Source organism: Mytilus trossulus, chromosome 4 (genome assembly GCF_036588685.1).
Source record: "Mytilus trossulus isolate FHL-02 chromosome 4, PNRI_Mtr1.1.1.hap1, whole genome shotgun sequence".
Classification (NCBI taxonomy): domain Eukaryota; kingdom Metazoa; phylum Mollusca; class Bivalvia; order Mytilida; family Mytilidae; genus Mytilus; species Mytilus trossulus.
Genome location: NC_086376.1, coordinates 25,389,404 through 25,407,778, shown reverse-complemented (window position 1 = coordinate 25,407,778; position 18,375 = coordinate 25,389,404). Strand labels below are relative to the sequence as shown.

The following is an 18,375-nucleotide window of genomic DNA, read 5'->3' as shown; positions in this document are numbered from 1 at the left end:
GAAATAATGTATGGTATTTTAATTTAACAGTCCATTAAGAGTTCTATTCTTGTTTTTATTTGACATGATAGTGTAGAAGAGAAAGTTGGTTGATTATTTATGAGACTACATTAATGGCAGTGGTTTTGTTTGAACTTGTGTGTTAATGTCAGCAATGTTTAGATAGATGATGGGATAATCCCTTGACAATATCACACTGGGGTAATCATTCTACAATAAACTGAATACCTAACATTATATCTCTGTGGAATCCTACAGAATCTATTGTTTTTGTTGTGCAATTACAAATATATTAGATAAAAGAGAAGGGGATAAGAAATAAAATCCAGCAGCCTTTTGAAGATGTTAAATCCTACCATTTAGTCCATTGGTTTTGTTAGTGTGCTCATCTCCAGTGTCAAACCAATCATGAAACTGCCTACACAGGCAAATCCAGGGGGCCCCTTTTGGTGGGGAAAATTTGGTTGATTAGATAGGGAATCACTGAAGCATGATAGGATTCCCTATATAATCAACCCCCTTTATGAAAAGTTCTGGATCGGCCAATGGGGCCATACTTAAAAATATCTTGGTTTGCCCAAACCGTACCTAAAGGTTGAGACAGTGGGTAGGAAGGTAGGCATTTTCTTTTTTTTTTTTCAAAAAAAGAAATTGAAGTATCAGATGTTTATTAGTCTTCATGCCTATTTCATTAAAAAAAACTTCTCCAAATCAGGACAATAAAAGAATTGAGTAGGCAGCTTTTATCTGGTTAGGTAGCGTTTGGGCAAACAAACCTATTATTTATTATGGCCTGGTCTATATGCAGCAATTTTAATCAAATTATTCTAAAATTTCCTCTTCATTTATATAAGAATTTAGCAAAGATATTTTAGTCTGGTATAAATATGGTTGTACCCTAATCCTAATCAAAATTGTTTTTATTTGTTGTGATGTTGTGTTGCTGTATCATTGATAGTTTTTCCTTCAATCTCTTTCTATTTAAATAAGGTAAAGAAATAAAAGGGATTGCAACATGTGTCAGTCAAGTCAAAGACATAAAACCTTAAAAAACACATCATTTTCAACCATGTTTTACACATGTATGTCAGGTTCTAAAATATAAATTGAAGCTAATATGATCAGGGCATGACTTTTCTATAATGTTTTACCTATTATAGAAAAGATTACTAAACATTAGTCATTTTATTTGATACTTTAAGTAGACCTTTTGACAGCTGTTTTAGTAAGTGTATGCATTTTGTTTATCAATAAAAAAAATAATAGGCACATTGTTTGAACAGTCATGAAAATTCTTCATTTGCAGTTTAAAAGCAAGTTTGACTCAGTGTAAAATTTATGCAAAAATGTCAACCATTTCTGTACAAATTTGGCTCAAATTTTGATATGAACAATTTATTGTAAATTTGTTTTACCAAATTTTACATTCTGAATTAAAGTTTTCATCTAAAAATGTTTAAAAAATTAAAGTAGTCTTTAGAAGCCCTAAATCAGGTTTCAAAATAGTTGATAAATGTACATTTAAAATTTGCGTCTTTGGGAAAGTGATTATCGACACTTGGGATATATACATGTATAAACTCTGGTGTCATCCTGTTCATAAACACATATTATGATATACTATGTGATGTTTTCTTGGTGATAAACATATAGGGTGCAAAGATTCAAATACATTACACTGGCTGTTTAGCAAGCAACAATCTTTCAATAGAAAAAAATCATACTTGTAATATAGATGGATATTGTTGACACAGTACAAAGTTTTCAGCTTAGACAGTAAATATACAGTCAGGAAAAGTTTTTTGTTTTTGATATGTAGATTCAGACAGCAAGTAATGTGTAGAAGAAAGTATATAATGTATGTCTGGTTTTATATTTTGTAGGTACATTGGTTAGAGCAGCAAGTTATAAAGAAGAGGGTAAAAAGAGACATTTATTTTCCACATAATTATGAGTTCAATGATCCAAAATGGTCCAGAATGTGGTACTTGGTAGGTATAGTTATTATAAACATTGTAAAAGAGAAAAGGGGGTGCAAGGTAAAAAATGTGGTACTTGGAAGGTATACGAATAGCTTACTATTTTTATTTAAGAATTGAATGCTTCTTTTTGTAAATTTATTGGGGTGTAAAAGCGATGACCGAAGTACATTTTGTATGAAGCGCGGAAGTGCTTCATTCTAAAAATGTACGCAGGGTCAACGCTTTTACAACCCTATAAAGTAACAAAAAGTAGCATTCAATACTTATAATTACATTTTTTAGCTAGGATTATAAAAACACGATTTTCATGAAGTTAAATTTTTAAATTCACCTGTGCACTTTATTGTGGGCCCTCGTGTCATCATGAATGAAATGTTATTGTCTCATGCAACTGCTTACGGAATAACATGTGATGTGCAATTAGCCAATCAGAATAACGTATTATTATGAAACATACATCTAATGTAATTATATGGACTTAAATATCAATATTATACCTAAAAATGTATGTTTTGGTTGTATTGTACAGAATGTTCTCCCCCTGCTCACATTATGATGATGTCAGTCAAGCAGACTGGATTATATGATAAGCAGGTACCTATTTTATGTAAATCCTACGACTGTGTTAGATGATCTAAAGATGAAAAATTACAATTCATTGTTTGTCAATGGAATCATTTGGTTAAGACAGACTAGTCAATATCAGTATTAAATGTTTTGGTTATGATTCCTGACTTTTGACACCTTCTGAATTGATCAAATACATGCTCTCATAAACAGGTCTTACAGGTGGTACATTGTGTCTAAACCAAGAATGAACCTTTCAGGCGCATAATCTGTATATGATAATTTCTTTTTAAACCAAGAATAACCTTTCAGACACACAATCTGTTGGTGATAGATATTGCTAAAACCAAGAGTGACCTTTGAGACACCCAGTCTATGGGGTAGTTGATTATACTGACAAGTGTAGAATAAAGCTGAGGATGGTAGACAGTTTACATCATAAAGCTAAGCATGTTATAGTTCTCAGCAGAGTTCATACAAAGATTAAGGTCCAAGTCAGCTATAACTGTCTCAATTATTCAGTCTTAATCAATGGTTTACTTGATCAAATTGTGACTTGGATGGAGAGTTGTCTCATTGACACTCATCTTACCAGTATATCTAATTAATGAAGTTCTTTTCTAATTAGCATGTTTACCATATGTTAATACTGAATAAGTTTATTGTGTCATGTGCTAATATTTATAAATTGGTACTGTCTCTTATCTTGTCGGTACTAAGACTGATTTCTACTATCAGGTACTTTTCTAGTACTGATAATACTTATCCTCAAGTCAGAAATTTGGTCATAACAAGCTTTAATAAACTCCACTCCATTCATATTTTGGTTTGTCATAGAAAGCCAAATTCTGGCTTTAAGCAGGCAATTAAATATGTTTTGTTTTACATGTAATTTTCAGAAGGATATGCATGTTTGATATGCCAATAATGATTAAGTAGGGGGAAACTTAATTTTGTATTTTGTTAGAAAACTGCAACTTCAAATTATAACCATTAATTCTGATTCATAACAGTAAAGAAACGAATCCGCTGCATGAAGGGCATATCTGTGGTGTTTTTCTTTAATTCATTGATAAAACATCATTATGAAATGAACATTACTATGAAAGTATTGCGTAAAACACCTGTATCTCAGCAGCTGACAGTTCTTTACACTCAGAACTTTATCAGAATAGCCAATATTACTGACTCTGATAACAATTCAACTTTGAAATCATTTGAACCAGATAAAATCATTTGAACTGTGGTAATAAGAATCTGACAGCCAAGGTTCATATGGTGCCTGACGTCATAATGTTCAATTAAATTACTACTTTTAACAAGTTAATATTTTTTTATGAAGGATAATGGATAAGATAGAATATAACTTCCTTTTTATAAAGATCAATATAAAACAAAGCTTATGACCTTAGATAATCAGGTTCTTAAGACATTAATGAAGAAACTAAAATCAAGGGTTTTTAGACTTGGAAAAACAACTCTTTAATGAATTTTTATTTAAGAAACATGAAGTTGGAGGCTTAAAGTACACATCTGGCTGTTAGTTAATTATATGTGTATTTTTACTGAGTTAGAGGTTAATGAACACTTAACCTGAAGCAGTATATAAACTATAGGTAATTTGTATCTTATACATAGGTATTGATTAGGGGAAACAGCTCCATAGCAGCTTGACAAATTACATCTCAACAGTAGATATAACATGGCAAGACCAAAACCAAAGAAAATATTGCCTCAGGACAACATTTGAAAATTTTGTGTTTTAAAGTTAGAGTTGCAAGTATTTAGTAACAAGTATTGTATTGTTTATATATGCCTTCAACTCCTAGGGGTATAAATGTGCATTTCATTAATAGGTAAATAAGTTAAATTTAAGTACAAATGTATTTCTAAAGTACACTATTTGAAAACTGAAAAAAGTTATTTTGAATGCCTCATTTCACTATTCATATTTAATAAATAGTACAAATGTAAGTTGCAAATTGCAAGTCAGCTATGTCTCAAAATAAAAGCTCTCATGACTTCTGTCATCATTTTTGTATTCATTGATGTTTCTGGTAAATGTTGTTGAATTCTCACGGTTTCTGGTTGTTGTTGATGATTTCTCAAGGTTTCTGGTTGTTGTTGATGATTTCTCAAGGTTTCTGGTTGTTGTTGATGATTTGTCATGTTTTCTGGTTGTTGTTCAATGTTGATGTTTTCACATGGTTTCTGGTTGTTGTTGATGATTTCTCATGTTTTCTGGTTGTTGTTGATGATTTCTCGTGGTTTCTGGTATTTGGTTGTTGTTGATGTTTTCTCATGGTTTCTGGTTGTTGTTGATGATTTCTCATGTTTCTCGGGTTGTTGTTGATGATTTCTGGTTACTGGTTGTCGATGATTTCTCATGTTTCTCGGGTTGTTGTTGATGTTTTTACATGGTTTCTGGTTGTTGTTGATGATTTCTGGTTACTGGTTGTTGTTGATGATTTCTGGTTTCTGGTTTTTGTTGATGTTTTCACATGGTTTATGGTTGTTGTTGTTGATGATTCCTCATTGTTTCTGGTTGTTGTTGATGATTTCTCATGTTTCTCGGGTTGTTGTTAATGGTTTCTGGTTACTGGTTGTTGATGATTTCTCATGGTTTCTGGTTGTTGTTGATGTTTTCACATGGTTTATGATGATTTCTCATGGTTTCTGGTTGTTGTTGATGATTTCTCATGTTTCTCGGGTTGTTGTTGATGGTTTCTCATTGTTTCTGGTTGTTGTTGATGATTTCTCATGGTTTCTGGTTGTTGTTAATGATTTATAATGGTTTCTTGTTGTTGTTGATGATTTCTCATGGTTTCTGGTCGTTTTTGATGATATTTATTAATGGTTTCTGGTAAACAATCTTATGTAAAGATGTTAAAGCAATGGATTGTAAGGTACCCATTTATGAATATACTTGAAAAAAGATGTCACAGACAGATTTACCTAATCATGTAGTTTTCTGTGAAATTATATTTACGTATTTAGGGTAAAATGGTGTATAAAGAAGTAGTGAGATCAATATAAATATAACATTGTACAGAGTACTCTGTTGTCTGGTGGGATTACAAATCAATATTTCTACTTTATATCAAACCATTGATGCTGTTAGCTTTCATACCATTTCTGTTACAGAATCTTAGTGGACATTAAAATCATTAATGGAAAAACCCAGTATCACAATAATTAAATAATATATGTAGACATATATAAAGTATAGGGTTAATTGACACTTGGCATACCCCGACCCATATTATAAGACATTAGACAAATGTTACAGAAGTACTATGTACTTAAAACACAGCAATCAGTCAATATTTGGTAAAAATAACATGTCAGACAATAATTAATGACAATTAGACTCTAATGGAGAAATGTGATACCTAAACTTCTCTAATCCTTTCTCTCTCTTCTTTCTAAGGAACTGATAAAGTTCATCTTCACTTGTTTTAAATGTCAAATATACATGGAAATAACAATATGACTTAGTAACATTTCTGCAAAACAAGACTATTGCTTATCCCACCTTTTTTTCAAATAAAATGATTTCATTTTGATGTTGAAATTTTCTTCTTCTTTGAAATCTTTTAAAGTCTGTTCCTACAGCGAGAATAACAAGCAAATTAATATTTTGAGTTAATACTAGAGAAGTCATTGCTGTGAAGTTTCTATTAATAAACAATATTATCAGCATTCTGTCTGCCTTTAGATTTTAATTTAAAGATGAAGTATAGAAAATGTTTAACTTAAAAAATATAAAGTGAAAAGAGCATCAGAATATATATTTATATAACTGTTGATACAAGAAATCCTTGAAAATAATCTAGATGTATTAAGAAGTCATTATGTATATTATATAAACCTAGCTTTCAAATGATACATTCTTACAGTAGGGATACATAATGAAAAAACATCATAGATATGCACTCACTGAAATACTAAATTCTCATATAACTTATATTTATATCTCAGTGATTCTTGTCTTTTGATTCAAATATCTCCGTGATACATGACATTTATTCAAATATCTCAGTGATTCTTGTCCATTGATTCAAATATCTCCGTGATGCTTGTCCCTTGATTCAAATATCTCAGTGATGCTTGTACATTGATTCAAATATCTCAGTTATGCTTGTCCATTGATTAGAATATCTCAGTGATTCTTGTCCCTTGATTAGAATATCTCAGTGATTCTTGTCCATTGATTCAAATATCTCAGTGATGCTTGTCCCTTGATTCAAATATCTCAGTGATGCTTGTCCATTGATTCAAATATCTCAGTCATTTTTGTCCATTGATTCAAATATTTCAGTCATGCTTGTTGAATGATTCAAATATCTCAGTCATGCTTGTCCCTAGATTAGAATATCTCAGTCATGCTTGTCCCTTGATTAGAATATCTCAGTCATGCTTGTCCCTTCATTAGAATATCTCAGTGATTCTTGTCCATTGATTCAAATATCTCAGTGATTCTTGTCCATTGATTCAAATATCTCAGTGATGCTTGTTCCTTGATTCAAATATCTCAGTGATGCATGTACATTGATTCAAATATCTCAGTGATGCTTGTACATTGATTCAAATATCTCAGTTATGCTTGTCCATTGATTCAAATATCTCAGTGATTCTTGTCCATTGATTCAAATATCTCAGTGATGCTTGTTCCTTGATTCAAATATCTCAGTGATGCATGTACATTGATTCAAATATCTCATTGATGCTTGTTCCTTGATTCAAATATCTCAGTGATGCATGTACATTGATTCAAATATCTCAGTGATGCTTGTTCCTTGATTCAAATATCTCAGTGATGCTTGTACATTGATTCAAATATCTCAGTGATGATTGTCCATTCATTCAAATATCTCAGTGATTCTTGTCCCTTGATTAGAATATCTCAGTGATTCTTGTCCATTGATTCAAATATCTCAGTGATTCTTGTCCATTGATTCAAATATCTCAGTGATGATTGTCCATTGATTCAAATATCTCAGTGATTCTTGTCCCTTGATTAGAATATCTCAGTGATTCTTGTCCATTGATTCAAATATCTCAGTGATGCTTGTCCATTGATTCAAATATCTCAGTGATGATTGTCCATTGATTTAAATATCTCAGTGATTATTGTCCCTTGATTAGAATATCTCAGTGATTCTTGTCCATTGATTCAAATATCTCAGTGATTATTGTCCCTTGATTAGAATATCTCAGTGATTCTTGTCCATTGATTCAAATATCTTAGTCATGCTTGTTCATTGATTAACATTTCTCAGTGATGCTTGTCCCTTGATTCGAATATAGATCTCAGTGATGCAATATATAAAATTGAAATAATCATAACTTGTTGTCAGATCACATGTTTTGGTATGTCATATGACATCTTAATATGATTACTTTTTCAATGGAAATTGTGAAGTCACAGTGAATTTTAAATAGCACAAAAAAAACATAATACAATGATATATATGTGATGATATTCAGTTTATTATATATAATTATACTGCTTTAGGATTACTGTTTTATAGGTGTTTGCCAAAGCTTTTGATTCTACAACTGTTTCTTGTGTAAAAGTGGCGATGATTTATATGTTTAATCAATAGCATAGATAGAACATGAAAAGTTATATCAAGTAACAAAATATTTGGATTGTTTTCTTGAATCCTCAGGTCATTTTTCTTCTGGAATAACCATTTCGTTAGCTTAACAGCTGGATAAGTCATCTAACTTTACACATGAGTTAACTCCCCTTATCTCAGTATGGTAAACACAATATATACATGTTTTTTTCTTAACATCTATTCAGTGGTAGTTCTGTGATATTCCCTTGATTGTGGAAAAGGCATTATGGATAATGCAGCACTCTATATTTGCGTAAATGATTGAAAATCTGGGAAATGGCTTTTGTAAAATAAGTTACTTATAGTTTATTTTTTCGAAGGAACATTGGTTTATGAATTAAGTATACAACATTCTTTATCCTCATGTGATGAATTAAAAGATTTAATTTAATTTTTTTTTAGTAATTTTAAATTTATTTTCTTTACCATTTATCTTTTTATTATTCTATACTTGAAATATTAAAGTTCTTGTTAAAGTACTTTTACAAAATGAGGAATGTTATGGCTTCCTTCCATTCATATATATGTGGAGAATGTCAGACTGAAATCTCTGTCAGCTGATTTTATGTACTGCAATTTTATTCCACATTAAAACTTCAAAAACTTTGGCATTTATGTTGTATATGAAAGATTTTGAGTGAAAAACAAAACGTTTTGTGTTCAGAATATAGATGTTTTAAAGATTTTATCAATATAGTTTCCATGCCAGGACACCATATTTCAATCTTCAATTTACTACGGGAAAAGAAAATTGATGGAAAAAGTTTCAATGTTGACATTTTGATTTTTACATTTCCCAGACAGAATTGGGTAAAATATGTTATTCTGTAATGTTGGCAACTTGATTTCTTTTGACTAGACTGACATGGAGTTCATTTTACCCTGATAAGTCAAAAACATTGTATTATTGTAAAAAGACAATCTTCTTAAATATGAAGGGTTACCATAACAACAGCATTGATCACTTGTGAAAATAAAGATGCAACAAAAATCATTTGTATTTAATCTTTATTCCAAGATTTATTGGTTGCTGCAGAGTTTTCAGATGAAGTTCTATTGGGAATTTCCATTTAGAATGAATTTATCTGGATAAAATATGGTCTTGTATAAGCATGATGCAAGAAAGTGCATTAAAATTTCCATTTTAATTGGTTTATTTTCTATTTTAATTGGCTTATCAAAGTTTGCAAAGAAACTTTAAATTATTTTGGAGAAACTTGAGCACATGTACTTTGAAATCCCTTCTGAGTATGAAAGGAAATCTAATTGTTTATAAATATAATTGATGAAATTAACAACTTTTGTATACTAGTATATGCTAAATGGCTTAAACATTTTCATGTTTAATGAACTATCATTTTTGTGACCAAACAGTTTAAAAGCTGAAAGTAGTAAAAACAAAATTCAGTTGAATTCAACATGTACTTTTTACTTTCTTTTCAAGTTTCTGGCTTTGTTGAATTCATGGATTTGTAGATAAGCATTGTTTAACAAGTAAAATCAAAAGATTGACATGTCCAGTGTTTACATGATGGTTTTATTTTAACATTGGCCTAACATGCAGACAAGACAGTAATGGAGTTTTATGGCTATTAATTAGACTTTTTCCAGCTTAGGGATCTGGAATAATTAAGCAGAAGTACCCAGTAAACCCAGACTATATAATGTACTCTGGAGCATTGTTTGTTCAGCAGAATTTATTAATTACCTATAAGACCATTGTAATAAGTTTAATTGTTTCTTAACATGTTCCTCAGTGGATTATTGAGAGTTCACATTTGACTCCATGGAGGTTGCCAGAAGTCCCCTGATTTTCCTCTGTAGGAATGGCATGTTCATTAGGAAGTGGTATATTGATTAACATACAATCAACATGGGACCTTTTGAATTGGACTGTGGTTAATAATTCTTACATACTTTGTCATGCACGCTTTGTTGTTCTTAGATCATTTCTGTAGAAATAATTACAAAAGATTGTTCACACTTGTATCTTTATTCTGTTAAATAATGTATGATTGTGCATCATAAAGCAGCAGTTTGTGTAATTGAAGCAACGTAATGCTATAAATCCATTAGGAAAGAACTCTGTTGGGTATTATTCTCTTAGTATTTTATTTAAGATTCATGACAAACATTGGCATAACAGTAATTTACTTCTAATTAGGAATTCTGACATAGTCAATGTTTCTGTCAGAAACCTTTTTCTCAATATATCAGAATTGAAAATTGCAAATGAGATTCTAAAATAATTGGAATATCTATCTTTAGTTTTCCCAAAGGTATTTTGATATCTTATTAAAGCTGATACCATTAATTAGGTGATATCTCTTAATTTCCATGCATATATATTTATACTTAATTATCTTATCCCTATAATTTTATAAATCTAGTTTACATCAAAGCTTTAGATGGAAACTGATTGGAAGTTAACTGAAATATTCATTTCATACAATTAGTTTTTATCTAACAGTATTTTTTTTTGTGAAAAGAGTTTTAAAAAACTTTCATGATAACTTTGAATAAATTTAGAAGGAATAGTTAAGTGGCTGAACTTATGCTTTTGTTTACCAAGAAAGTCAATAAATGGTCAGTTTACAGTACTGTTAGAGTTTCTATACTCTTTAAAAAAATTCAATATGATATAGCATATATATAGGGCATGATTAGTTTTTAGAAGAATTTCAACGACGAAGTAGGAAGATCTCACTCCTGATAAAAAGAAAAAAAGAATCCGCATTGAATACTTTAATAACAGAGATGTTTAAACACATCACTAAACACTACCATAGTTTCAAGTCTTAGGTTGAACACTTCACTACACATTAACATGTGATAGTCACAGGTCTTAGGTTGAACACTACACTACACATTAACATGTGATAGTCACAGGTCTTAGGTTGAACACTACACTACACATTGACATGTGATAGTCACAAGTCTTAGGTTGAACACTACACTACACATTAACATGTGATAGTCACAAGTCTTAGGTTGAACACTACACTACACATTAACATGTGATAGTCACAAGTCTTAGGTTGAACACTACACTACACATTGACATGTGATAGTCACAAGTCTTAGGTTGAACACTACACTACACATTAACATGTGATAGTCACAAGTCTTAGGTTGAACACTTCACTACACATTAACATGTGATAGTCACAGGTCTTAGGTTGAACACTACACTACACATTAACATGTGATAGTCACAGGTCTTAGGTTGAACACTACACTACACATTAACATGTGATAGTCACAGGTCTTAGGTTGAACACTACACTACACATTAACATGTGATAGTCACAAGTCTTAGGTTGAACACTACACTACACATTAACATGTGATAGTCACAAGTCTTAGGTTGAACACTACACTACACATTAACATGTGATAGTCACAAGTCTTAGGTTGAACACTACACTACACATTAACATATGATAGTCACAGGTCTTAGGTTGAACACTACACTACACATTAACATGTGATAGTTCACAAGTCTTAGGTTGAACACTACACTACATTTAACATGTGATAGTCACAAGTCTTAGGTTGAACACTTCACTACACATTAACATGTGATAGTCACAGGTCTTAGGTTGAACACTACACTACACATTAACATGTGATAGTCACAGGTCTTAGGTTGAACACTACACTACACATTAACATGTGATAGTCACAAGTCTTAGGTTGAACACTACACTACACATTAACATGTGATAGTCACAAGTCTTAGGTTGAACACTACACTACACATTGACATGTGATAGTCACAAGTCTTAGGTTGAACACTACACTACACATTAACATGTGATAGTCACAAGTCTTAGGTTGAACACTACACTACACATTGACATGTGATAGTCACAAGTCTTAGGTTGAACACTACACTACACATTAACATGTGATAGTCACAAGTCTTAGGTTGAACACTACACTACACATTAACATGTGATAGTCACAAGTCTTAGGTTGAACACTACACTACACATTAACATGTGATAGTCACAAGTCTTAGGTTGAACACTACACTACACATTAACATGTGATAGTCACAGGTCTTAGGTTGAACACTACACTACACATTAACATATGATAGTCACAGGTCTTAGGTTGAACACTACACTACACATTAACATGTGATAGTTCACAAGTCTTAGGTTGAACACTACACTACATTTAACATGTGATAGTCACAAGTCTTAGGTTGAACACTACACTACACATTAACATGTGATAGTTCACAAGTCTTAGGTTGAACACTACACTACACATTAACATGTGATAGTCACAAGTCTTAGGTTGAACACTACACTACACATTAACATGTGATAGTCACAAGTCTTAGGTTGAACACTACACTACACATTAACATGTGATAGTCACAAGTCTTAGGTTGAACACTACACTACACATTAACATGTGATAGTTCACAAGTCTAAGGTTGAACAAGTCACTACACATTAAAATAGTCCCCAGTTTTAGGTTGAACAAGTCACAACACATTAACAAAGTCACCCAGTTTTAGTTTGAACACTTCACCACACATTATCATAGTCACATATGTGTAAGATAATGCAAATGATTGAACATTGCTAGTACTGATAACTTTCTTTTTATTTTCAGAGTCGAGGAGGAGGTTTGGACATGAATGTAAAAAGTGCCTGGGAGCAGGGTCTGACTGGTAAAGGAGTTATAGTTACCATTTTAGATGATGGAATAGAGAAAGATCACCCAGACTTAATGAAAAACTATGTAAGTCTACTCTTAGAGTATAATTAATTTGATGTCAGAAATGTCAGACCAAGTTTAGACAGAAATCTTGTCAGATTCTTTCGTTCTGTCAGTTTTCAAGCAGAATATTTGCTGTCTAAAGTTTAGAATGAAACTTTTGGATGCCATAGAGAAGATGTTGAGATGTACAGTTGTTTTGCTGTGCAGATGTGCATGTTATTTGTCTACACCTGTTTAAATCTAAGTCATGTATCGGATATAAACAGGTGTTGGTATGTTAACATAGACAGGGTGATAGAAAGATTCAGTACTTAGAACCACCAGTTTTAGTATGCTCAAACATATTATGGTTTGTGTTTCATATTGTTATCTCAAATTTCATATGATAATTACATACAAATCCTTTTTATACTTTTTGTACCCATCATTTCTGAAAGATTCCACTGTTTAGATTATTTAAAATCCAACTAAGAATGATATTTTTATACAATGGAAGCAATATCTTCAAAAAAAAAGTTCGGTTGTGATTTGTTATTTAAGCAGAAATATGTGTGGCCTATTTTATTTGTTGCTTAATAATATGACTGGAAACTTAAATATCCACTACCTCCAAAGCAATATTTCTTTCATAGAAGATGAAAACAGTGATCTTAGAAAAGAATGTGTGTTCCTATCAGTGTCAGGCAGATCATAAATTTTTGTTTGTTGAAATTGATTTATTGCAAACATGCCAATGATAAACCAATTTGGTATAGTTTAAGAAGTTTAGAAAAATGAATTTTTTGCTCATTCTATAGAAATATAATATCATTCAACACAAGAAAAAGCAGCAACAGGATTGTTATTTCCATGCATCTTATCATTGTATATAGACACTATCTTGACACACCTTTAGAATTGTATAGATAGTAAGGGTTCCTATTGATATGTTTGATGTATCTCCAGAGGATACCAAACAATTTACTGTGTTGATAAATCAAACTAGAAAGCATATGGACATGCAGTATTTCTTATCATTGGGGAGCAAGATGGTATATTTAAGCTTAAGTGTCTGTCTTGCCCTTTACCTATATTAACTGAATGCTGACATGAAAAGCGAACCAAATTTGTTCAGATAAGATCATAAGTATAGTACTACAGTACAGTTGTTAAGATCAGATGTTCTAGAAAAAATAAGCAGGTCCTTCTTCATATTTAAAAGCATATTTACTGAATCATAATGTTGCATAACAATCACTGAAGATTTATTCATGGTTCTGCACAACAATTGCTGGGGCTGCATATCAATGACTTGCAGTTGATTTATGGTGCTGCACTAGCCTAAAAAATAATCACTTGAAGTTGAGTCATGTCAACAATCACTCAAAGTTGAGGCACGGTGCTGCTCTAGCCTCAACAATGACTGGAAGTTGAGTCATGGTGCTGCTCTAGCCTCAACAAACACTTGAATTTGATTCATTGTGCTTCTCTAGCCTCAACAAACACTTGAATTTGATTCATTGTGCTTCTCTAGCCTCAACAAACACTTGAATTTGATTCATGGTGCTTCTCTAGCCTCAACAAACACTTGAATTTGATTCATTGTGCTTCTCTAGCCTCAACAAACACTTGAATTTGATTCATGGTGCTTCTCTAGTCTCAACAATCACTGGAAGTTGAGTCGTGGTGCTGTTCTAGACTTAACAATGACTGGAAGTTGATTCATGGTGCTTCTCTAGCCTCAACAAACACTTGAATTTGATTCATTGTGCTTCTATAGCCTCAACAAACACTTGAATTTGATTCATGGTGCTTCTCTAGCCTTAACAAACACTTGAATTTGATTCATGGTGTTTCTCTAGCCTCAACTATGACTGGAAGTTGATTCATGGTGCTTCTCTAGCCTCATCAAACACTTGAATTTGATTCATGGTGCTTCTCTAGCCTCAACAAACACTTGAATTTGATTCATTGTGCTTCTCTTGCCTCAAGAAACACTTGAATTTGATTCATTGTGCTTCTCTAGCCTCAACAAACACTTGAATTTGATTCATTGTGCTTCTCTTGCCTCAAGAAACACTTGAATTTGATTCATGGTGCTTCTCTAGCCTCAACAAACACTTGAATTTGATTCATTGTGCTTCTCTTGCCTCAAGAAACACTTGAATTTGATTCATGGTGCTTCTCTAGCCTCAACAAACACTTGAATTTGATTCATTGTGCTTCTCTAGCCTCAACAAACACTGGAATTTGATTCATTGTGCTTCTCTAGCCTCAACAAACACTTGAATTTGATTCATGATGCTTCTCTAGTCTCAACAATCACTGGAAGTTGAGTCGTGGTGCTGTTCTAGCCTCAACAATGACTGGAAGTTGATTCATGGTGCTTCTCTAGCCTCAACAAACACTGGAAGTTGATTCATGTTGCTTCTCTAGTCTCAACAAACTCTGGAATTTGATTCATTGTGCTTCTCTAGCCTAAAGAATCACTGGAAGAGTATTCATTGTACAACTTCTATAAAACAATCACTAGAGGTTGATTCATGGCACGACTCAAGCCTCATCAATCACTGGAAATTGACTCATGATGCTGCTTAACAACCAATGGAGGTTGATTCATGGTTCTACACCAAACTTACTGAAGATTGATTCAGGGTTGTGCACAACAATTGCTGAAGCTTGATTCTTGAAGCTGCAAAACCAGCTCTGGAGGTTGAAGATGAATTAGTAATGCTTAACTTTGGTTACAGAAAATTATAAATTTTAGCAATCTGTTAATTTCTTAAAAATTATACAAATTAAAAACTAGATATTAAGGTATGCATGATAATGACATCATTTGAACTATTAAACTGAAACAGGAATAGGTCAGTCAAGAACTACAAAATTGATCAGCTACAGTAGATTTCCAAAAAATTAACATGACCACAATTATATGTTGACTCCTAATAAGAGTTATTTTTGGGTGAAAACTAGTAGAAAGAGAAAAAATTCAAACTGCAAACCTGCAACTGAAACGATTGAAATCTTTAGACCACTTTATGTAAGAGTTATCTCCTCTTAATGATTTTTTTTTACCAATCATACTGCTTTTACCTATTATTTTGAAAACTATGGTAATACCATAGTTTTCAAAATAATATAAATGAAACTTTTAACAGCAAAATTTACCCATAAGATAATATTTTGTTCAACACAGTTTCCATTCATTAAAATATTCTTGTTGCATTGATTGAATTCTAATCAAATGTGCTTGGTGAGGAAAACAGGCTCCTTGGAGTCTCTAGTTATTTATTCCTTCAGCAGATATCAAAATATCAGAAAGAATGGGATACTGCCATACAGAAAATGCATTTATACTGACCCTCCATACCTTTTGCTATTTACATGGCAACAGGTTACAGCTATGCATTGCATAAGTAACATAGTTTATTCTTCCAAACTCTATACAGAACTGAAGGCAATTATTTTTCTGTAATCAGTACATAACTGTTTACCTTATTAAAAAGTAAGGAAAACAGTAAAAATGAAAAAAAAATAATCAAGAATGAGAGATTAGCATTTTATTAGCAGGATAAAAACCAATTGACTTACCCAATCTTTGCTTTAATAGCTGGTACATATAATTGAGAAAAAAAGTTTGAATATCCACAGAAAGGATTAAAATTATTGATTTAAGTTGATGCTGAATTTTTCTGTACCTTTGGTATACATCAGTATGTTTGGATCAGGATAAAAGTATAAAGTATATGCTGGTCTGACTATAGGTAGAGAAATAAAAATACCTCAAATTGGCAAGCTCACATACTCACACCCGAACATAAAGTGAAGGAGATTTAAGTGACCTGTAGTGTTTTCTTTGACGGAAATTTCATGATAAGCAAAGAACCTACTGTGGATTTATTATAAATTTTTTAATACCAATTTCCTTGTTTTCATGAGGACAGGTGAACCACAAATTTAATGGTACTTTCCCTGAACCAAAATTAATATTGGATAATTCTCCAAATATTCCTAATTTTCAGATTGTTTTGTGATTATTGACTTTATCTAAACTATTGATGATTAGAAAAGAGAGGAGAAAGATCCCAAAGGAACATTCAAACTCAAGGTTGAAAACAAACTGACAATTATGGCATGATTAAAGAAAAAGACATACAACAGACTTACAGTGCACAAAACACATCAATTTTTACCCTTATAAATACTGCCTCACCACAAACTGGTTTTGATTTCAGGTGCTCAGGAAGGGTAACCAGAAATGTTCATACAAATTTTAAGACTATTCATTGGAAAAAAAATGTAGGTCCATAATCACTTTGACAAGATTTGGTATAAGACTTTTTCCTGGTTATTTATAAAATATACCATAGCCTAGGTATTTACTATTGTTACTGTCAAGTTTATTTATCCTCTTACTGTTAAAAGTTATGATACTAATGGGTAATGTCCAGTATTAAGAACCTGACTATTTATTTGTTGAAGATAGATACCAGTTGATTTTGTTGGGTCAGGTACAGTTTATATATTGTATGAGTTGTATAAATCAACTATTTACAAGGTATTATCTGATAAAATTCCAAAAATTCAAACTGTTCAAATATTTGTTTATCTGTATCTTACTCTCAACAGGATATGGTTAAATGTTGTTTTCTATTACTAATTATAGAAGCAGAATTGAGTAATAATCATTAATTACATTTTTCTTCAGTTTCATCAGAATTTCACTCCAGATTTTAATCACTGTTGTTGAAAGCTATTTCCATTTAGTTAAATTCATCTGCATGTTTAACTAGCATAGCCTCCTACTTTGGTGGAATCTTTTGTGAATCATTAAAATGCTTACGATCATTTACAGGTCTTGGACTTGTATTTGTAAGTGATGAATCTTGTACTGACTTGAAGATACTGTTTAATGATAAGTTTATATGGTAAACAGACTCTTATGTACATACAAGAAACTGTAACGACCAAGATTCCTGTCTGTGATAAAACACAGGAGCTTAATAATAATGTTAAACAGGAATTACCCAAAAGTATGTAATAAAACTTAACTTAGTACTGCCTAGATTAGAAGGATAGGCGATTTAACATTGTAGAAACAGTATCTTGAGAAGAAACAAGGAAACTGTAATGACCAATTCTGATCAATAAAAGGTTATCTTAATTCCCAAACTTGAAATTCTTTTCATAAGGCTGCTATGGTACTTTCAATGATATATTGATTAGTATTGGTTTCCTAATCGGATAAAAAACCTTTAGAAAAAAGGATACTGAAAACATTGTTTGATAATGACCGGTTACAAATAATTGAATCTTTAATATTTTGTCGAAAAAATTATCGGCTTACTGATACTGGAAGATATAAATCTATATTTTATATCCAGTTTTACTAAACATTCTAAACATGTAAGATAACTTCATCAGTGACATACAAGTACTTAAAGTTCTATGGCACTTACATGATAAAGTATCATTAC

At 31.7% G+C, this 18,375-nt stretch overlaps 1 protein-coding gene across 2 annotated transcripts in view; it reads left to right on the top strand.

Moving 5' to 3' along the window:
- Positions 1-18,375, top strand: part of LOC134714942 (furin-1-like) — a 64,244-nt gene that overhangs the window by 10,508 nt on the left and 35,361 nt on the right. For both annotated transcript variants that reach the window (XM_063576667.1, XM_063576666.1), the window contains exons 3-4: positions 1,884-1,991; positions 12,809-12,937. In XM_063576667.1, the coding sequence (XP_063432737.1) occupies positions 1,884-1,991; positions 12,809-12,937 (237 nt within the window). The remainder of the gene's footprint in view (positions 1-1,883; positions 1,992-12,808; positions 12,938-18,375) is intronic.